At 36.7% G+C, this 23,943-nt stretch overlaps 1 protein-coding gene across 2 annotated transcripts in view; it reads right to left on the bottom strand.

Moving 5' to 3' along the window:
- Positions 1 to 7,103: 7,103 nt before the first annotated feature.
- Positions 7,104 to 23,943, bottom strand: part of LOC145668047 (uncharacterized) — a 105,628-nt gene continuing 88,788 nt past the window's right edge. For both annotated transcript variants that reach the window (XM_081735524.1, XM_081735525.1), the window contains exon 2: positions 7,104 to 9,154. In XM_081735524.1, the coding sequence (XP_081591650.1) occupies positions 7,332 to 9,149 (1,818 nt within the window). In that variant the 5' untranslated portion in view covers positions 9,150 to 9,154 and the 3' untranslated portion in view covers positions 7,104 to 7,331. The remainder of the gene's footprint in view (positions 9,155 to 23,943) is intronic.

Genomic DNA, 23,943 nt, shown 5'->3' with positions numbered 1-23,943 from the left:
CACAACAAATGCAATGTATTATGGTAATTCATGTATTGTTAAGACACAGTAAGAACATTTAGGTTTCGACTCAAAGTATGTATCTATATGGGATCGAAATCTTGAACCAAAATCGAATTTGTAAGGAAAAACTGTTACAACAAATGACAAAACACAAGAAGTGCGCGCCACAATTTAAAGATGTCGCCCAAGAGAGCCAGTAAGTTACCTGCTGCTCCGAGTTATTCTGTTAAACATAAACAAGGCAAACCCATAAGTGCAGAAGAAAAGCAAATCAAACGATATCAACGTTATTCAATTCACTTGAAGAAAATTAAGACCTATAATAGCTAATTTTCATGTTCTCATAGAATATTTATTTACTTACTTTGTTAGTATTTGTACATTCGCATGCTAAGAAAGCACATCAATAAATTGAACTAAAGGAGGAAAAGTACCATCTGTTTTTCATGGATATGCTTAATGATTTAGGTAATACATGAAAAAGAAATAATTTCCCATAATGATAAATATGCTTGCTGTTACATACCAGCGCCATCTCTTTATCGTTCAGTTGATAATTTGACATAACTCATTATAATTTCATCTATAATTACAGTTTGTGAAAAATAACAATGTTCAGTTGCTCTTAATGAGGGGGATTATATAGTATTGGGTATTTTGCCCTATATCACGGCAATGGTGTGAGAGTGACACGACTAATGCACATCGCAATAGCAGAAATACATACACGTGCTGCAGCAGAAATATTGCGGGAAACAGATTAAACAATTTCCTCTTCACCAATCAGCAAATAGTAGTGCGCGCAGTGATACAACATCAAGTTACGCGGTTTGTTTTTGGAAGGCGGAAAGGACTGTGAAAAACGCTTTAGTTTATCCATTTCTGTATATAGGGAGCCTACGTTCACTTGGACACGTGAAGGGCCCCATTACCTTCAACAGCTTAGGGTCCCACTAAACCTAAATCCGACTCTGCAAGAGATCACACTTCACATATGTTCATCTGATATTCCTAAACGTTTTGAAGAATCTTTAATGAAAAATCGGGAAATTGTACCATTGACAAAAGCTGAAAAGATGTGGCGTGCAAAATTAAAACAAAGACAGACAGAAGAAGCGTTTCGGTTGCAGGTAGAGCATTGGACGCAAAAGCATTTGATACAAGAGCCTATACAAGACAACAGGCAGATTATGGAGATTAATAAGAGAGTAATTAATATTATTAAAACAGAAAAGGCAATGACTGGTTAGTATAAACTTTTTACTATGTATAGTATGTAAATTTGTCAAATTTAAGAGATTTTTCCCAATAGTAAAATAGCAAAGGGAAGTAGATTTTGATAGCAAAGTGAATATATTGTGTAACCGTGTCTGCTTTGTGTGACATTTCCCTTTGAACAAAAAAGTGATCATATTAATATGGAGGAAAACAATAGATTATTTCAGCTGTTTTGCAGTAAGACTCGATTTACAGGGCTTTTCGAGTAGGAAGAATTGAACAAAATGTGTTTTGGGAATGGTATCACAGTAGATTTCTGGGGGTGTTGTTCGGTGGGGAGAAAAGCTACAATGGATGTCAAGCAGTGCCGTGCCTTGGGGTGGAGCGACCGCCCCGGGTGCAGATGTAAAGGGGTACAAACTTTCGGGAGGAAAATGCATGTGCGTACACCTGTATAAAATGCAAGGAAAAAAGTAATTAAAAGTACTCAAAATCAAGAAAAAGCAGGGTTTAATTTTGAAAATTTTCTACCGCTTTGCGCCAAGCATGGTGGCACTTCGCGGCTGGTCTGTCGATCTCACTCATATGTACGGGGGCACCGTCATATACTCTGCCCCCGAGAGCTGAATTACCACGGTACGGCACTGGAGTCAAGTAATTTCGTCGCTTCCGCTGTGAACGAACCTAAGTGCAAGATTCCAAAAGTCACATTTTGGGGTTCAAAACAATACGTCTGCTGGGTGAAAGCATAGACCGGTGTGTGTTTCACTTCATTTTCATACAAATGTAATAAGGCCTTTTCTACCTTATTTTTAATCCCGTAATTGCTTCTTTCGAAAGTTAAATAAAAATTGCAATTCTTCCTTTCTTTATAGCATTTGTAAGTCAAAGCATTACATATACCGCTGTATGTTACTTATGTAGCTCACAGGGCCGCAAGTATGGGGGAGGGAGCAAGGCACGTGCCCTGGGAGCGTGGTTGAAGGGGTGCCTAAAAGGGAGGTTATATATTAGTATTTTTCCTGCCGGTATTTAATATATTTCATCAGAGTGTGAAATCATGAAATCGAAGTGGGAGGAGACGAAGGCTGAAGAGTTAAAAAAAGAAAAAAAATTGCGCACTTTTACGCTTCAAAGTTTCGATACAGAAAGTTAACGTATTTGGGCAACCAGAAGTAGTAAACTATACAAAGTTAGGTATTACGAGTATACCGCTGATCACTAGTTCATCTAATAATTAAATATGAAATACCCGTTGACTACATATGAATTACGGTAATTAGTTTGGAAACTTCTGACATTATTTCAGTGTATTATCCCCACCAACAAGGATTCAGTGAGGGAATTTTGTCCAAAAATATTGGGTGGGGGAAATTTCCCTGTTCTCCACAGATTTCGCACCCTGTTTTTCACAATAAATTTCACTATTTCAATTCGATAATAAATAATGAATTTAATGTAGAATCAAATCTCATATTATAATATATATTATAGTGCATTTTTCTCTTCTCTAACTACATACACTATTCATTTTGGTAGAAAATTATTCTACAAAGACATTCTCTCAGGCTTTCTCTTACTTCTCTGCCAGAGCCTTTTTCCGCACCCTACCCAACAAGATCCGGCGTTTTACCAAATGTCCTTAAAATATGAAGTAGATGATCTAAGGATGTATTTGTGTGCAGGTTAGCCTGGTCTCTCACTGAACCCCTCAATTAAATGTTTATGTGAATTATGTATCTCTGTATCACAAGCAGTAAATATAGCCTACCTTATTCTATGTTTTTTAAATGCATTTCTACAACAGATTATAGCTTTAGAGTTCTCGTGACGATTGGGTGACGCGGATTACCTAATCTAGCCATAAGTTGTCAAATTAGCAGTTATGCATCGTGCATGGTGATAATGATCCTGAGTTGAGGTGTAAAATTGTACTCGAAAGTGGAACAAGGGCTGTTGGTATTCGTATCACAGACGAGGCATGGAATGAGACTAATATGAAAATAAGGTTGCTGTAATAGATTTCCACAGGGTTGGTAAAAGCGAGACTAAGATTTTCGAAACAATTTTCATTTTTTAAATAAGACTTGGCAATTTTTAAAATCAAGACTTGGCAATGTCAAGTTTCATCCCCCCCCCCCTTCTAACCTTGTAATGTTCGTTACGCCGCTGATGGTATATCTTCCTTATACCGATCGGAAAGTAGCATGGAATACTTTTTTGTGACAGCAGATTACACAATTTACTGCGATTTATATTTGACAGTTTAATGGCAAACGTTTTAACAAGGTACTATAAATGCTACCATAAAACATTGGTATTAAATTAATTTGTAAGTACTTTATATTTTTATATGCTCTATCTCGTGTTTTATAAAACATATTTTTATCATAATTTAGTGAAAAACAAAATTTTTATTCAATTTTTCAGTTTGAATTTCATTCGCTTTTTAAAATGCTACTTGGTGTAAAACAGGAAGATATAGCTGTTAATAAAATAATTATGTTTGTTTAGTCACGAATAATAAATATTTTTGTTGGGAAATCTTAAAGAAATTAAGTGCAATTTCAAAGAAAATCAATCTTATGTAGATAGGTTCTGTGTACAAACCTTTAAACTGAAATAGTTACGCACAAAGGTATAACATTTGGTCCGGGACATTGGTTCTGGGTTATATATAATAAAAACTATCTGGAATATAATTTATGGAGAAAAAGTAAAATAATAATAATAATAATAATAATAATAATAAGTTTAAGAAGGAATGGTTTTAGTTTTCCGGAAGGAAACCAAAATTTTACGGTTTTTTTCAAGCCTCGAAAACACTAACTGCAACACTTTTTTTTTTAGCTTGGCCCCCCTTCAAAAACGACGGGCCCCTCCTACATGAACCTGCTGGCTACACCCCTGCTAGTAATATAGTTGAGATTGATCGAGCCCCTGGTGTGTAACCAGACTATTTCATGTCATGCCCCTCCCCTCATTACGAAATCCTAGCTAAACGAACCAATATATCTTTGCAGTAAAATAGTTTAGAATGATGGAACCCCTGGTGTGATAACCGCAGTAATTTGTCACGGACCCCCTCTATTACGAAATTCTGGCTACGTGCATGCCTACTGTATATTAGAAATACAAAATAACGTGATATTTTCCATAAGTAGAAGCTTTGCTTTGTTATAATTAAATATAAACTAATTATTTGCTGAGCAAAACTACATATTTTCCTGTATCACATAGTGTCTGATGAAGCCAAAGAGTTAGTTGGCGAAACTGTAACACGTGTTGAATTTTAACGAAAATATATAGTTTTGCTCAGCAAATAATTAGTTTATATTTAACAAAATAACGGATCAAACTCCAAGTTATTTAAAAGAACTGTACAAAATCACTTTCATTTGAGAATATGGATTATTTATTGTTGAATAATGTTATATCGCTCAATCCTCGATGTGATGTATAGATAAGGAGGCTAAAAGTTATATTGATAAACAATTATTCAACGTATAAACACCCGCCCATGAAATCAAACTTGCAGTCAGGTGCACTAAGTTTGTGTCAATGTTATGAAAATGTTATTTCGATATTAATTTCATGAACACACATCAAAAATTTCCAATGAATGCTTGAGCCTAGGTGCCAAGGCCACACCCGTGTAGTCCGCACCTATGGTGTACGGATTGATTTGATTTGATTTTTGAATTTAACGTCCCGTTCAGCAGCGAGGCCATATGAGACGTGGACCTACTGATTAACGTGGAATCCGAACCACTTGAGCTCCTGCCGGGAATTGAACCCGGTATGCTAACCACTTAGCCACGAATGAGCTCGATGGTGGACGGAATTAACGATGTTCAATACTACATTTCTCCTTAGTTTTGGAAGAACACCACTAATATGTTTAGATATCTAGTTTAACGTCGCACGATTATGCACCGAGGCATAGGGAAACGTTAATGATGAGAAATGAATGAAATGATGGAATGAAGAAACTAGGAGGGAATGGGAAAACCCCGAGAAAACACAAGTACAGGTGTTAGTAAACCAACAAAGTTAACATGGCGCAACCTGGAATCGAACCAGAGACTCCATGGACCCGAGGTTAATGGTTTACTACTAAACCGGTATTTGTGCAAGACTCTTGCGCAAGAGTCTTGGTCTTGGTCTTACAGGCATGGTCTTGGTCTTGGTCTTGGTCTTGCACTACTTGGTCTTGGTCTTGGTCTTGTATCGTGATTCCTGGTCTTGGTCTTGGTCTTGCATGCAAGACTCTTGCAAAAACTGCAAGACCAAGACTCTTGCGCTCATCACTATTTGTATGGCGTGTTAAATTCAGTACTACGTATTCATATGTTTCTCTAAATTAGTTAGAGAGCTATAAATTGAATATATGATCTTTATGTTACAGGTTGTATCTGCATAAGGCGATAAAAAATGTTCTTTCTACTTATGAAATCACATCTTAATTTCTATCTTTTTGCAATACCGTTCCAAACTAGAGACCTGCACGGGGCGGGCTTGGCCGGGCCGACACTGATTTCTCTTCAGGTCGGGCCCGGCTGGGGCCGATTAATTGCAATTCTTTAATAATTATTGACTTTTGTTAAACGATAATTGGAATAAAGCCAAACGTTCAAGAAGTGTGCCCGTGAAAAATGTTACAAAAAATGCAATAGCTATTTACAGTTTGTGTTGCTCAGCGGCTTCACTTTCACAATAGAGGATTGCAGGCATTGCGCGGTAAATTGAGCTCTGACCTTGACCTTCACTGAACCCAAACTATGACAAGAAGGGATGGATAAGTTTTGCCTGTCCCTAAATAATATTGCCATCTTCACTTTATGCTAAAAATAAATTGTTAGATTTTTGTTACAGGAAATTGAGTTTCTGTTCTCTCGATGACAGGCAAAGTTCTAGGACGCAATGGTACCTTCGGGAGGCAAGCGTCAGGTTGTAAACCAGAGTTTAGAAAATAAGTGAAGTTTAATACTAAATTTTGAGAAAGATTGGGGCTCGAGCTAAATGTTTTAGTCGGGCCGGGGTCGGGTCAGAAACTTTTAAAATTTATCGGGCTTGGGACAAGAATATTAAAAAACTTATCGGGCCGGGCCGGTCTGAGGCCAAAAATCTCAAAAACTTTTCGGGTCAGGGCTGGGCTGGGCCTAGGTATATTCGGGCTGGATTGGGTTCGGGCCGAAAAGTTCGGCCTGTGCAGGTCTCTATTCCAAACAGATTGGATAAGAAATAGTGGTAACGATGTTCTCACGTCAGCGAGTTGTGATTCAGCACAAAAGACAGAGAGTTGTGACAAAAGTTCCGTAGCTGATAAAGAAATGTAAGACGATGAAGTGTGACGAATGGTAACGTCTGTGTGTTATTCAGTCAATAGCGCCTTAACAATATGTTTGAAAAAGACGAGCAAGGTGAATGAACTAAAATTGAAGTGGCGCGTGGGTACAGTAGACAACAATGTTTTCAGAGACGTCGTGACTACCTTCTCGGAGGAACCAATTTACGGGAAGCACTGCAACATACGAGAAGCCATCATTCATGCCATATGGCAATCCCCGTGGGACATCGATAAAGACTGTCGTGTTAATGCGTTCCACACGTGTGGCAGGAGTGATAGACATGGGAGGCGTTTACATTGAAAGAATACAATAGGTGTTCTTCTGTAGATAAAACAAAGTACGGATTATAACAATTTCTCTTATCTGGCCCTTGTATAAGAATATGTTGGTAAATGTAGCCTACTTACATAAATTTCTAAGAATAAAATACACAAGAAAATGTAAAGAATAATATATGATATTAGTATAAATGAAGTGCACCAAATGAAAGAGAATAAATATTTTTCTGATAATTACATGTGACACAATGAAAGAGAAATACGTTTAAAAAAAACTGTATAATTTAGTGAAGTACCTCGGAACACATTTCTTCTTTTGTTGTTATTTAATAATTCTAATGCTAAATTTTCAAAATATCAATCACTGAAATGAAAAATAGTATTGCTCCAAATGAGAATTTCAAAGCTATATTATGCTGATGATACAACTTAATCAAATGCAGAAAATGAGCTATCTTCTTTTACGTACAATAACATCTGCTTACAAGAAATTTAGAATATGAGATATTGACTCTTCGTCATCGTCATTCGGGTCATCGTCACTATCTGTTTCAGAACGAATTTTGAAGTAATTACGCATTTCGTCTGTACAGATTCTGAAATGGAGGCAGTTTGATTTTAGGAAAACGTGACACACATGTTTCTCTGGTAATACATTGTACTGCCCAACGACAAACTCTTTAAGATTTTCAAGCTGGACCAGTTTGTCACCGAGAATTGTGAAAATTTCTATTTCCTTTGAAAAGATGCAATTGACAGTCATATTCGTTATATATGGTGCAATGGTCAGGATCTCGATAACTGTATTGGCTTCGATACATGCCTGAAAATTCACTTCTTTCAAAGACCACCATTGTAAATGAAATCTATTTGGAGGACCTGACCAAGTAATGAAACGACCAGGCAAGAATTTAATCTTTTCCAGTTTCGGGAACTTTTGGTAAAAGTCGTAGAAGTTCACCTCATCTACTAATTTGTATTTCAGATCTAATTCTTTTAACTTGCTCCAATCATTTGATAAGAACTTATGCAGTTCCTCAGCTTGATCAGGATGAGGAGGAACTTGAAGCATTCCGTGAAATTCTTCTGGTACACGTTTGAGTTCTTCAAGAATTGTCCTCACTTTCTTAACCTCTTTTCCGATCTGCTTTAATTTTAAATATTTAAGTTGTTTAAATCCACAGATGATTGAAATTGGTGTACGCACTGGTATTGTACAAATTAAAGATGAGAGAAACGGACACATTGCTAATACGGTCATCAAATGATGCTGCTCCACCTTCATAAGCTTTAAATTTCTTATGTTCAATGCAGGGAAAGCCAGATCTCTCGCAAGATTTCCTCGTACGTCCCACATTATGCCTATATTAAGGAAAGATTCTGCGTTTAGAATAGGACCAACATTCTCTAAATTAGGGGCAAGTTCAAGAAGACAGAGTATTGATTTAAAGGATATATCAACACTTGTTACATCAAGTTGTACTAGTGTATCACACAAAGGATTCTTTTGTCGCCGATATTTCTTGGTCTCGCCATTGTTGTTGGTGAACATTGAAGGCCAAATCTTCTCCACAGATGGATACAGATCGTCCCGATGCCACATTGTACTTTTCCAATCATTTTCAGTAACATCAAAATCTTGACGAGCTTCAACAATACTCTGTGTCAGATAATGAACACTGTAGCGTGAAACCTTAGCAGAAGGTATCTTTAATGTACGTAACTTACGGCAAAATTCTCCAATTATCTTACAAACATCATCCGTAACAATAAACTGTATTTCGAGATGCGTCAAGTTGTCGTGGGAAACAAACAGTGTTTTAAGAAGGGAGATATCTTCTGTACTGAACTGCAAAGAAATATCTTGAGTTAAGGTGTCTTGAAGAAGGCGCAATGTAGTAATACTGTTACTTCGTATGGTTAAAAGCTCCAACAGACGAGTGAAACAAACAGATCCATTTCGATGTGGAATATAAATGTTAACTTCCTTTGTATCGCCAGCTAGAAAGGTCTCGAATAAGAACAAAGTTAATTTAATGTCCAAATGTCTCCTCTCAGCAAACTGCCATTTTTGTAGAGACGAAAGAATCGTAGCTGGGATTGGAGATGGTAACGTACAATAGGTAGAAGAGCATTTGGTGAAGACCGATTGAAAATGTTGATGAAAACCATCCTCAATTGCAGATAAACTTTCAATAAGAGAACTCACAACTTGTTCATACAATATAGGTTGTAATTTTCGAGGTGGCTCTAATGTTTTAAGCACTTTTAATTTTGGTCCTCTGTATAGTATATTCATTGTGCCTAAAGAAAAATGAAAGACATTTTGTAATTATAACCATAAAATTACGCAATAAAATTTAAATGAAGCTGTATTACTAATTTTAATTAGTAATCTGAAAATGTCTTAAGATTACACAAATAAAATTAATGATTTAAATATAATTATATTAATGTTCTCATAGTCTATGTTTTTTTTTAAAAAGTTGTTTCTTGTACCGCATGTCATTCAACATTGAAATAAGGAATTCATTGTAAAACACACACAAAAAAATCATACTTATAATTAGTCTAAAGCGGCCATTTGAAACTCATCGATGTGATGTCGTAGCTGTGAGTTGTTACAAGCAGAGCCAGGGAAAATAGAACAGGTTAGGTAGAAAGGGGAGGAACTGAAATAGGTGGAATCAGATGCACTATGGCATCAAGGGAAGGGAGGCACCACAAAAATTTTCCATAGCCGAATTTACCATGGTTCATGGGTAGAGATGCAAGGGCTCGGAAAAAAACCGGCTTTTTTGGAAAAAAACTCGGTTTTTTCTGCTTTGCTTTTTTGCTTCGGAAATTTTGGGCTTTTTTCAAAATACTGCTTTAAATTGATAAAACAGACTTTGTATCGCTTCTCTATAACACAAAAAATCATTTAATTAGTGGTTGATGCTGATAATAATATAAAACATCGAAAATAAACTATGAATTTCGAAAAAATATTTCAAACAATTTTTCTTCAACATATTTACATTATGAATTCCACAGGATTAACCAATGTATATAATAAGAATTTTTTAACCTCCTATATACAAAAGTAAGCAGAGTTGGCAAGAACCGTGGTTGTTTTTGAAAATGCCAAAAACCCGTTTTTTGGGGATGTTTAAACCAGGTTTTTTTGGTTTAAACCAGGCTTTTTTGACTTAGATTTTTTGCTTTATGTATTTATATTACATATTCACAGAAATAGCCTAAGTTTGTTTCGCCTTGATGTTATTATGCAACAGCGGGGTTATGCCGGAAGAACTCCCATAAGCTTAAAGAAGTGCGGTCAGTAAATTTCTTAATTTGAGAATCTCCCGCCCTAGCCATTGGGAAAATCCCGTCATTACTTGAAATGTAAGATAATAACGGGAAAATTCTGTTATTGCTTTGCATGTAAAATTTAAAGGTCAACGTACCATAATCAGTACGCTAAAACTGAGGTATTAAATTACAAATTTAGTACCGGTACGTAGATATCATTGAAAGTCCAATCCAAGCTAATGTTGGAAGCTACGTAGGCAATCGATAAATTTTGCCAATTTCTATCAATATATTTAAGCAATATTGGCTTCTTTATAAAACAACACGCATTTAGGCATGTAGAAATATACAATTTGGTTTGTTTCGTATATTTAGGCTTAACATCCTTACGAAATACCGAGGTTATCAAGAAGACTCGCTTAAAGTGACATCCGAACCGCTACTTGGGTTACGCATGAAAGAAGGATTGTGGTTCGACCGAGAATTGAACATGGGACACCTTGATTAAAAGGTGAAAGGGAAATAAAACTATTGCAGGTAGTTTGATATCTGGAAACGTCACCATGAAGTTCACACGATTCGCATTTTTCATTCTTTTTATTTTTGTGGTTTAAACCAGTTATTAAAAAAAAAAAAAAAAGTTGGTGTAAACCAGCCAACCCTAAAAGTAAACACTTCTTTTTAAAGAATACACAAATAACTAGCAAAATAGTATGTAGTATTTTTACTTCAAAATATTCCATACCCTCTTTTTGAAACAAAATAAAATTAAAATAAAACATAAGAGAAATACTTAGATTTATATGATACACTTAAAGGCTGCACATCTAGAGCTTTTGGTTCTGTATATTCTTGAAATTCTACAGTTAAGTTTTATAGAACCACCATCACAGTTTACCCAATCCTCAAGTTTTCTGAATTTTTAACAAGAGGGATTCAACATATCAATACGGAACTCCCTCCGCCCCCCCCAAAAAAAGACTACGGAATATATTTAAGTTAAGCTAAATACAACTGCACAACAAACATGACTGAGTGATTAGCTTTTGCGCTTCTATCGGGAAGTCCGGGATTCAACCAGCATTCGACCATTCTGACAAAGCTTTTCTTCATTCCATCTGTGAATGTAGAAATAGTGCGTGTACTGTGAGTTGGGCGACTTCCTTTTTTATTGTTTTTAAATCGTTATTATTACTAATTACCAGCAGTGACGGTTTTGCGAAGGTTAGGGGGGCGGTCTTTCGGACTGAAGCCCGTTCCCCAAAGTTACGGAATGTCTGCAACAAACGAAATATCTATTATTTATGCCTTTACTCATAAACTTTAAGCTCCCGAAAAATTACGAATGTTTAAAAAAACTAAACATTAGTAAGAAATCCTTCCCAAAATACTTTTCTAAATCCGCCACTGATTCTCAGTATAAAATGATTTTTAAAGTTGTATCCGGAAGATTATTGCTAAACATATAAACGAAACGAAATATTAGTTATGCCTGTACTCATAAACTTCAAGCACTTCCCAAATAAAATTAGGACTTTTTAGGAAACGAAACAATGAGAAAAACCCCTCCTAAAGTACTTTTCTAAATCCGCTACTGATTATTTGTATAAATTGGTATTCAAGGTTGTGTCCGGAAAATTATTGCTAAATCACTTCACAGCTACAGTATAACAGAAATGTGGAAGTACGGTTTGACGGATATATTGAAAAACGTACGCTTTGACGGATAAATAGAAAAACGGGCAAGTTTAACTTTTGCGCTAGAAGCTAGAGTACTAAAAGCTCTTAGAAATGAAACACGGATGACAAACTAGAGAAGAAAAAATATCGATAACTCAAAAGTTAAAATAAAGTTAAATAGCCTCTAAAATTACCCTCAAATACTACATTCTTCATGTTAGCTTTAATTCGTAAAACATGTGCTCCATCCATCTTGATGGTGGAATTTTTATCTAACTATAGAATATACTATAAGAAAGCTATTTAGATAGAAAAATCATGAAGTTGAAAAAAGCCAAAATTTTCAAAATTCTCGTTTTTTTCCCAAAAAAAGCCGGCTTTTTATGTGAAAAAAACCATCGATTCAAAAAAGCCGGCTTTTTTGCATCTCTATTCATGGGTCATCTGGTGAAATACAGCTGTATCAGGATCTACATTAAGTGAAAAATTTACATGCAGGTATATACAATAATAACAAGAGCATTCAGAGAGTGACGACCTGTTCCAAAGATTATGAAATCGAAGAAGTCCGTCACATAGCTTAAACAAAAATACGGGAAACTAAGTATGCAGTCTGTGAAATTCGTATTCATTCTGTATTACGTCAATGGGAAAATACACATAGAAACATTCCACCTACGCCGAAAACAAACATCCTTGATGAAAGTAAAAATAAAAATAATGACTAATATCACAGGTAATGATTGAACATATAATCAGAGCCGTAGATAAGGAGGGGGGACGAGCGGGGCGGTTGCCCCGGGCGCTGATAGCAAGGGAGCGCCGAACGAGCAACAAGAAAGAAAAGGCGTCGAAAGCAAGTAAACGACGCGGCGCCCCCTAAAAGAATTGGCGCCCTATTAAATCAATATTGTTGTCGATTTGCAAAGAAATACACTTGTTAAAATTTTCTTGCTCGCTCCGCTCGCAACCCGAACGTTTCCATTACAGTCACATCAAGTTTTACTTATTACTTAAAGAAAGTTATTATATACGATTTGTTAATGACGATCTGATATACAAGGTGTCGAGTAATTACTTATAGTGCACGCAGGAGAGTTTTCAAAATTGGAAAGGTCAAAGTCTGAAATACGTGTTCCACGTTGTGATGGTGATCAGTTTGCTTAGTTAATCAGGCTTTTCTACCCAATCGGATTAATCACGATGGTGAGAATGAAAGTATGAACATGAGAGGAGTAAAGAGACATACGCAAGCTGCTTTTTGCGCGGGAATATTAAAAATGAGGGTAAATAAGGGAAATAATAACATATTCGAAATTGTAGAGTAGGGGCTAAAAGGGTCAGAACTTAACCCAAATAATTTAGTATTTATCAAAGACTAATCACTACCAGTGCTTTTTCACTCCATTGACATATGAAATGCATCCAATTTGAAGGCATTTATTGGGATCATTTCTCCATCAACTACTTGTATGTTTTCTGTGCACACGTATCAGTTGTGCTCGTTGTGCTCTGTTTTATCTTTCTACACACAGACAAAACGTAAACCTTCTGAATTTTCCTGTTATAATAGGAAAAACTCAGGATGGTCAGCAACTGGTATCGAACCCAGGACCATTCGAATGTGAAAGCGAGAGAGAGGGTAAATCTGGTGGTCATATTTTGAAAAGAAAATAAGGAAATGGATTCCACTAAAAAAAATGATTCACGTTGTCAATACATTTCAAATCTTTGTCTGGGTTTTCTGCCTTTCAATTCCAAGTTTTTTTTTTTTTAAACCACGAAGGCCCTAAATAAATTAGAATATCGACTCTCCCGTGTGTGTGTGTGTGTGTGTTTTTTTTTTTTTTTTTTTTAAATATTGGCATGGCTCTTCATTTTATATCAGATTCTTCCCGCACTATTCTGTTATTTGCCACAGATAGAATCCTTTGAGAAAGAGACAGGCGACAAGTGCTTTAGTTCTCTATGGTATCTTTGTGACCGTTGTAGATATTTGAGTGGCTCTCTGACACGGAGCTGACGGCTGATATCATGTTGGTCCCTCTTATTTATTTGTTTCTTCAGTTCTGTTTCTCTTTTAGCCAAAAGAAAAGAATTTCACTCTTCTGTCCCATTTACAGCCGTAACCATCCCCCTCCTACGCTGTCCAACTTTGACCACATGCAGGGGAAAACGAAGGAAAAGGACGGGTGCATTTGCTTTGACGGCATTTCAGCGACAACCCCATCTGTTGCCAAAATAAGGAAACACTTTGAACTGCAAGGAGAAACTCTATCTTCGATTTCTCAAGGTCACTTGAGTCCTGCCGGCTCTTAATGCACGTTATCCGATTGGATTTCCTGTCAAAACTTGGAAAGCGCTTCTGCTTTTTTCCATTATTGCTACACGCCCTGTTCACCGGAGCCTCCTAAATTTGATGACCCTAACAATGTTTGGTAAAGGGTGTAAATTATGCAGTTTCTCGTTATGAAGTTTCCGCCATTTCCGATTGCCGTTCCTCTTGGGTCCGAATATTTGTTTCGGGATTTAATTCACAAATATTTTCAGTTTGCGTTCTTCCCTTAAAGTAAGCGACCATGTTTCGCCACAATACAGAGCAACAGGCATGATTTTCGTTCTATATATTTTGATCTACAAATTCCTCGGCAGAATTCGCGACGACAAAAGATTTTGACCTGAATAATAACACGAACTCCCTACTTTCAGTTGACATTTAATTTCTTCGTGGATATGATTTTGGTCTATTAATATTGATCCTAGATACTTGAAAGTATCCACTTTATCGAAAATATTATTTGATACTTTGACGCGTCCAGAGTTTGCAGTACTATAATTCCAGTGAACTTCCATTTAAGTATTTAGTTTTCTCTGCATTTACTTCTAAACCCTTGTTCCTTGCAAGCGTTTAATAAGATCTCTGCATTTCTTTCTATTGTTCTCCTGTCTTGTCCTGCATACGCCATAACCTAGTGAATATCATACAGTTCTAGGCCCTGATCAGGTCTGTGCTGGCCCACCGGGATACCAGGACGTGTCCCGGTGCACCCTTCGAAACATCACAGTATAAATAAAGGTACAAGTTTTTAGTAATAAATTCTTACCGCTTATTGGTAAAGAACCCGTGAAAGGTGCAGTATGCCCTTTACATTCGGCGCCCTTGCGAAACTACATCAAAGATGAACGATTTTATTCACTCTTCTGATACTACAGTTCTGTACAATGAATATATACAATTACTGTTGGTAAAGAATCCGTGAAAGGTACAGTGCGCCCTTTACATAAAGCGCCCTGCAAAACATCACATTATAGATAAGTGGTTTTAGTTATGCTGTATATCAGCTTTGTATAATAAATTCAAATAATGACTGTTAATAAAGAACCTGTGAAGGATACAAGGCGATAATATGATATGCGAAATATCATATTATAGATATATTTTTTTAAATTTTATTCTTCTGTATTTCAGTTTCGTATTATAAATTCATACAGTTGCTATTGGAAGAGAACAGGTAAAGAGCATAATCACTTACAAAAATATTATAAAGTTATGTAGCTACAAAACGAAGCCATGTGATACATCAAGAATAGTTTGGATAGTCAAACGTACGATGTATTCATGAAATACTACATTGACACTAGTCTCTAATTTACGATTTTTACGGTATCTAAGCTTTCACAGTTTTAATATGCACCCATTCCGATCATATTGAATGTTCCTGTGTGTTTTAAAGCAGTGTTCGGATAATCAGTACCTATTGTATTTCTAAAATATAGCTATATTAATATCCGTGAAATGTGTTCCTATCACCACAGCATGGCGCGTCCTCACGTTGTGGATCGAGGAGAAGGTCTCTAGATATAGAGGTTAGTTGCGAATACACTGAATAAGCAGTCGCGGACAGACGAGAAGGCGTGGTCATCCAGCTTGGGGATTTGGTGTGGCGATAACAACCTCATCCTGTAAAAAAAAAAAAAAAAAAAAAAAAAGGCTAATTCAGATATATTCGCAGAATCCTCGGATCAGAACTGATAACTTGGCACGAACTCAGCAAAGTAAAATCGACATGACATTTGGAACATGGAATACAAGAAGTCTCTATAGAGCAGGCGCGTTAAAATTTGTGGCGAATGAGTTTAGAAATAGAAGACGGGCCTAGTGGGATATCAGAAAGTTAGATGAGAAGGAAATGGAGGAATCAAGTAGGGAAATTTTACCTTCTTTTACGGGGAAAGAATTAAAAATTACCAACTAGGAACAGGGCTTTTCGTTTACAAACGAATATCAGCAGTTACATGGGTTGAATTTGTTAATGGTAGATTTTCTTTCATTTCTCTTAAGGGTCGGTGGTGTAATATTATTGTTTTAAATTCACATACCCCAACAGAAAATAAGGATGACGATAAAAAAAAGACAATTTTTACGAAAGAATAGAACGGGTATCATCTCCCGCAATACCATATGTAAATTGTGTCAGGCGGTTTCAATGCGAAGGTAGGATGAGAGGATATTTTCAAACCGATAGGGAATAAATGTCTGCATAAGGAAGGTTGTGACAATAGCGTTAGACTCGTGAATTTCGTAACATCCAGAAACCTTACCGTGAAGATTACAAAATTCCCATATCGCGACATTCATAAAAATACTTGGACTTCATCAGATGGAAAAACACATAATCAAACTGATCACGTTTTAGTAGACAGAAGAAAACAGTTTAGCACAACTGATGTTCGATCGTTCAGAGGAGATGATTATTATACTGATTACCACCTGGTAGCAGTCCGCGAATAAAGGATTGAATCCCGGACTGTCATAAACGCCTAAGCTTTCATAGAAATCCACAGAACTCGAACCACATACAGTCATAAAATATCTTCCCGAACAGGGACGTACGAGGTTCGAACCCAGGAAATTCATAAATACAGTCATAAACCGTGAACGTAAAACTTAAAGATTTCATTTCATTTTTCATATATAGTTAACTAATGCATCTATTTTACTTACAACCATTATATTATCCTATTGCACACCAATATCTCGTATATTTATTTGTATGTAAATGTCAACTGTACGTCTTCTATAATTGGAGTTACATAGTCGACTGAGGGAATAATTATTAAGAAACTAAATAATGGAATCAATAAATAAATCAGTCCATCACTGCGTACAGAGGAAACAACGTCTGGCTGAGAAAGGAACGCAAGGTAGTATTGACTCTAGTTACCTCTGGTGACAAGTATATTTGGAAAATATGTGCGATCAATTGATCAACCTGTTTGGTTGCACATGAAACAAATATCATTCACCACCAACTAAAATAACAGAAAATCATGGTAAACGATTAGATCCTGTAGTCCTTTTATTGGAAAGCGGGATTGCACCGCACAAACACCGGTCTTTTGTTTCATTTTTCAGATCTGGTACAAACACCGGTCCTTTGTTCTTCTGACTTCTGAGAAAGAGCATCAGAACCTTTTCTAGATTTTTCTTACATTTCAAAAGCGGGACCACTTTTATTACATAAAAGACTAACACAGGAACCGGTCTCTATAGTTTCTTGAAATCTCAGAACCTGTTTTCGTCTTTTTTTTATATTCCAGAACCTGTTCCACAACCACTTCGCAATAAACCAAGCAAGTTCTTGAACCGGTTCCTGAACCATGACCAAAACGCAGAACCAGTTTTGAAAGCAGTTCTTAAAGTTCAGAAACCAATGGAACTGGTTCTGGGAGCGGTTTTTAATGTTAACAAAACAATAGAACTGGTTCTGAGAGCGGTTCTTAATTCAACAAAACATTGAAACCTATTCTGGTACCGGTCCTAACTTTATCATGGGTTATCCGTTTCTGAACCAGTTCAGAACCGGTCCTGGAACAAAGAGAACGGCTCTTTTTCCATCCCTGGTTTGCAGTCATGAATTCACGAATAGTATACCTGCAAAATTATTTAGTCTGTCTTGTCTGCCAAAGATCTCTGTCTTCTATCAATGACAGGTTTGATATTTTCCTCCTGTTCTGTGCGAGGGGTTTACTGGCAATCCGAGCAGGTAACTGTGACATCGTGGGTTATCTAGTTAGAGATGGGTGGTCGGAAGCTCAATCTCACTATTGAACTTTTTGACTCATAGAGGCTTCTAATTTATCAGATGTGTGTTGAGATTTGTAATATTTTTCTATAGTCATTTTTCGAATATTTCCATACCATCTACGAAGTCCCGACTATTAGGCCTAATGTTGCAGAAGAGCAGGACGGATAATAAGAACTTCTATAATTACGTATTTCTTGTCCCACTCATACAATTAGAAAACACATTTCTTCCGTACCAAAACCCGTTCTCCTATTCATGCTTTCTGACCTTTTACTACGCTCACTGTGGAACCTTATGTGGTTCGGATTCCATGCTAATCAGTAGATCCTGTCTCATATAGCCTCGCTGCTGAAAGGGACGTCAAACTCAAAATCAATTCAACTCTTACTACATTCAGTACTTTATTGAAGTTTTCTATGTAGTGTGCTGTTCTTTTAGGACCTTAATACAGAAAATGAAAGTCCAAGAATAAAAATATTGTACACACTTTAAGATAAATTTTATGTCTAACTTAAATGCGGAAAATATAAAATGATGTACACTGGACAGTATAGATAGCTATACAATTTGAAAATTAACAAAGCATTAACGTAAAAAGTTGGTCTTATTCTCTTAAAAAGAGACTGTTTAAACATATTTTACTGTTCACTGGTAAATCATTACACAAATTGGTAGAGCTAGGCTTAAAAGAGTGAAAACTTAGCTTGTAGTTTCCGAAAAAGTCGTACATAGATGACCGGTTTTCCTTGACAAACTCGCATTTTTATGAATAGATTACAAGTCTAGTATATAGTAAAAAACATTCCTTGTTGAATTATGGAGCTTTTTCTTTCTTTTTTTAAGTAGGCCGGATAGACGAAAATGTATTGTACCTGTATTTATCGAAGTTTATAATAATAATAATAATAATAATAATAATAATAATAATAATAATAATAATAATAATAATAATAATAATAATAATAATAATAATAATAATAATAATAATAATAATTATTATTATTATTATTATTATTATTATTATTATTATTATTATTATTACCCTCGTATTGTATATACACTCAAGCATGTGTTAAGCAAAGCCCCTCCAACGTTCTAATTGAGATACATGATTAGTGCACCCATGGCTTCTTAGCATCCAATCCTGCCTCTCACTGCCTTGGATTGTCTGTCCTGTCTCTTTTCAATATACGCACGAGTTTAGAATATCCTCTCAAGGTCGAAGAATCAGTCTCCGATTTACCGACAACTGCTATCGTTTCCTTGATCCTCTAAGGTACTAAATTACATTGTATGTGGGTTTACACTAGAGACCTGCACGAGCCGAATTTTTTTGGTCCGAGCCCAATCCAGCCCGGACCCGAAAAGTTTTTGAGATTTTCGGGCCCAGACCGGACCGGCCCGATAAGTTTTTTAAAATTCTTGACCAAGCCCGATAAATTCTAAAAGTTTCTGGCCCGACCCCGGCCCGATATTTTTTAAAAAAATTAGCTCGAAGTCCAATCTTTCTCAAAATATAGTATTAAACTTGACTTAACCCTCAGAAACATTTTCTAAACTCTGGCTTACACCCTGATGCTTGCCTCCCGAATGGTACCATTGCCTCCTAGAACTTTGCCTGTCATCGAGAGAACAAAAACTCCATTTCCTATACAAAAATCCAACTTAATTGATTTTTAGCATAAAGTGAAGATGGCAATATTGTTTAGAGACAGGCAAAACTTACCCATCCCTTCTTGTCATATTTTGGGTTCAGTGAAGGTCAAGGTCAGAGCTCAATTTACCGCGCAATGCCTGCAATCCTCTATTGCGAAAGTGAAGCCGCTAAGCAACACAAACTGTAAATAGCTATTGCATTTTTTGTAACATTTTTCACGGGCACACTTCTTGAACGTTTGGCTTTATTCCAATTATCGTATAACGAAAGTCAATAATTATTAAGGAATTGCAACTAATCGGCCCCACCCCGGCCCGACCTGAAGAGAAATCAGTGTCGACCCGCCTAAGCCCGGCCCGGCCCAAATAAATAACAGCGTCTGCCCGCCCAAGCCCGGCCCGTGCTGGTCTCTAGTTTACATACATCATTTGCTCAGAGAGCACAAGAGTTGCGAGAGATTCAAGATAGAGGACTGCACGGGCCGGAATTTTTAGCCCGAGTTCGGTCCGGCCCGTGAATTTACAATGTGAGGCCCGACCCGAGTCCGAAATATGTTTTAGCATTTAGGCTCGAGCCCGCCCCGAGCTTGAGTGATAATCAAATTAGCCCGAAGTAAGCCCGAATTACAGAAACTTAATAATTAACACAAAATTATATTTTATTGACAGCAATTAGAGGTTTAACTTTGCAGTTGTGCTTTAAAAGCTCTCCAGAAATAACGGTATAATATATATTATTGCACAGTATATTTACAAAATGAGGCTCGAAAAGGCCCGAGAAATATGGTCGTATATTTAAAAATTTATGGCCCGAGCCCGGTCCGCACCCGAAGTTATATATACTTTGTTTAGTCACTGGATTTATGATTTCAGTTGGAGTAGTAGTCTGAAGAAGGAAGTGATTTACTTCCGAAACTGTAACATTTGTAGTTAATTTATAATAAAGATTATAGACAGCCTTGTAAGAAAGTTGTATTTAGTTTGTGTTTAAGATGGACACAAGGCCTTTTTATCATAATATCAGTGTATTTTTATATAGCTTAGATCAAAGGAATTTTATGGTCTTTCTAATGTTTGGTTATACAAGAAAAAGGTAGGTTTAAGTACCTAGGTAGTAAGGTAGTTCCGCCTTTTGTGGGAGACTTGAACAGAATGTTATATCTATTGATGGCGTAATTATTATACAATAGAAAAGATCTTCCCTTTATTTACAGAGTAATTGATTTTATTATATACGAAACAAAATTTTCTCATGTGAATAATAGCTTAAAGCTTAAAGATTAATTCCGCTTGTGGGAGTAGAGATGTACACAATGTTATTTTACACATGGTGTTATTATTATACAGTTTTTATATGTGTGCCTACACATGTATCATGTGGAAAGGAAGAAAATTTAAAAAATTGAAATTAGAAACAAATATTGTAAATACTTCCTTGTACTTCATTTAACAGCATATTACTTAAATTAGGAAAAGGATAGCGCGTCGTTTCTTAATTGTTGAAACTCGTTTGAATCTATATTATAAAATTGAAAATGACTATGCGACCGTTAATCTCTTGAACCGCCCGACCGATCTCTATCAAATTTTAAACGTAGATGCGATTCTGGCCTGGGAGTGTTTTTAGCTATTTATTTTGACGGTACAACTTAGAGGAGAGGGAGGGGGAGGTACCTGGCTCAGTTTCGCACTTTAATAATAATTTGTTTTCATGTCGTCACTTGGGACATGCATATGTCATATTCTAGGTACGTTATTTAGGTACATACTGTTTCAGATACTCTAACAGCACAAGATGTGCTAGACATGCTACATTAAGGTGTTCTAAATTCAACTCCCACATTTGATGCATTTGTTGCTTCTTTTTCTAAGTGATTGTGTACTAGCCCTAACAGCACAATTACATAGCAGGCATATGCCTATCATGTTCCCTCAGGTACACCTTGTCTCAAAAAGGTTGAGCGCATTCTTTATTGGTATTTTGAGGCAAAAATTTTCTAAGTCCAGCTTCGGGTATCTTCGGGAAAAAGTAAGCCAGGTTCGAACCTCCAAGCCAGCCTTTGCAATCGGGAAAAAGTTTGCAGATGTGTTTTTCTTCTTTTAAATATAATAAGACTTGTTACCAAGTGTTTAAAAAAGCAACATTGATTGAAATACTTAATGATACAATATTTCGAAACCTTTTTTTTTAATGTTAGCACATGCTTGTTTGTCATTTAGCTCTCCATACGTAATGGAACATTTAAATACGTTAAGGAATCTTTCCATATGTAAAAGAATGCTCAAAGTTAAGAAATAGAACATAATTATTGCCTGAGTACTAAAATAAAAGTCAAAGTAGAACAGAAACAGCGTTTGTAATGGATATGAATGTCATAATTACCTTGAGATCCGTTATACCTCGCTAGAAGGTTGTGTTAGCTCATTGGTAAGCTGTCGGATTTCAAATCATAAGGTTGAGGGTTCGAATCCCGTCTAGGCTAATCCTTTTTTTAAAATTATATTTTCCGCAATGCATGAAAAATTATATAAAATAATTACATTAGAATACATAAGTTGTGTATATATAACATAATCATTGCAGAACATAGTAATTATTATGTTTAAAATATAACATCTGAGATAATTTTCACAGTAGGTCGGTATTATATATGAGGATGTAAATACAAGTTAGGAAAATCATTTAATAGCAATAAATAAGTTATGTAGTGTATTTATTTGCATCTATTTGTCATACAGATGTAACTTCTCAATATTCTCATTACAGCATGTCATTTACATTCGTGAAATACAATATATTCCTACGGATATAGAAAGTGTATAAACAGAGTATCCAAAGTCGTATCCTGCTTCAAGATACATAACTTTTCCCGATCCCCTTAACGTCACGGGAAGAAACACAAATTCTCTTTAGAACGGAATGTCGTTACTTAGAGTCTCATTCGAATACGTTGAATATGCTTTTGTATATTCATCTCTCTCTCTCTCTCTCTCTCTCTCTCTTTCGCTTTGTTTATGTGTGTGTGTATGTGTGTTGCGGAATATCCCAAGTTGAATACAACATTTGCCAAGTATATGAGGATCATTGTCATCGAATACCAGAAATTGAAAATCGTGTTTCTTCAGATTGGGTTTGCGTGTTCATGTTAGCTCACTGGTAGAGTACGGACTTGCCAATAAAGAGGTCTTGAGTTCAAAGCCTACAGCTAATTATCATTCTTTTGTTGGTAGGATTGCACAGAAATCGGATACAAGGAGTGGTTTACTTCTAGAAATATTTTCAGAAGCGTTTAGGTAGCCCTGAAAAGGGCTGTTTTCGGGAGTTAAGGCTGGGACATTAATATTGTGTCCAAGACCCTTCTGAATTTATTACACGCTCCATTCTTCTGGGCATGGAATCTATTACATGGGTGACAAATCTATCTCCTTCCACTAGCTCCAGCCATGCTTCGGAAACAAGATGCCACAGGTCATCCTGAGTTCTTGGTGGATCTGCCTCAGGCCAACTTTCCCTTAGAGTACGCTTCACTTCTGCCCACATATTTTCCATGAGATTGAGGTCTGCTCCACGAGCGGCCAGTAAATTAAATCAATCTCAGGATGCCCTGCGAACCATTCCTGAATCACACGGGAAGTATGTATTGGCGACTGGTATTGCTGGAACTGAATTACACCATCAGGCTGAAATACTCGTACAGATGGCACCATGATATTACTGATAATGTCTAAGTACTGAGCATTGTCCAGATGTCCTTCAATTCTATGAAGCTGTCCTGCTCCGCGACTGGAAATCCAACCCCAACATAAAATAGATACATGGCCACTGCGATTGCAAGCAGCCACATATCCATGGTCATATCGGGTGCCTCTCGGACGATACACAAAACGGCGTCCCTCCTTTGATGTTGTGAATATGGATTCATCTGAGAAAACTACGTTTTCCCAATTGAGACCCACATTCGCCTGTGCAAACGCGAGACGGTAAATTTTGTGGTCGCCTGAGAGTTTTTCCTTCACGGCAGCAACACGGCCACGTAACCCAGCATGACGAAGCCTTCGCAGAGCTGTATGCTTACTACCAGGAAAGAGAGAAACTTCCCTTAGCTGTCTAGACGTCCTTAGTGGGTCTAACCGGGCTTCGTTTACTAATCTCGCATCTTGGGCTTCGGTTGACACATGCGGACGACCAGGAGATCGTAAATTATCAGTCTGACCTGTAGCACCATATTTCCGAATCCATCGCCTTCCTGTACAGGCCGGGACACCTACTCGCCTGCTAGCTGCAGTTGCAGAATAACCTTCCAACTCCCATAAAGTAATTACTGCTGTACGTCTATCCATAGTTACCAATGTTCTGAGCTGTGAGAAGGAAGC

This window comes from Thermobia domestica, chromosome 13 (assembly GCF_964235325.1).
Source record: "Thermobia domestica chromosome 13, izTheDome1.hap1.1, whole genome shotgun sequence".
In the NCBI taxonomy this organism is placed as follows: domain Eukaryota; kingdom Metazoa; phylum Arthropoda; class Insecta; order Zygentoma; family Lepismatidae; genus Thermobia; species Thermobia domestica.
This window is presented reverse-complemented; position numbering and strand designations above follow the sequence as displayed.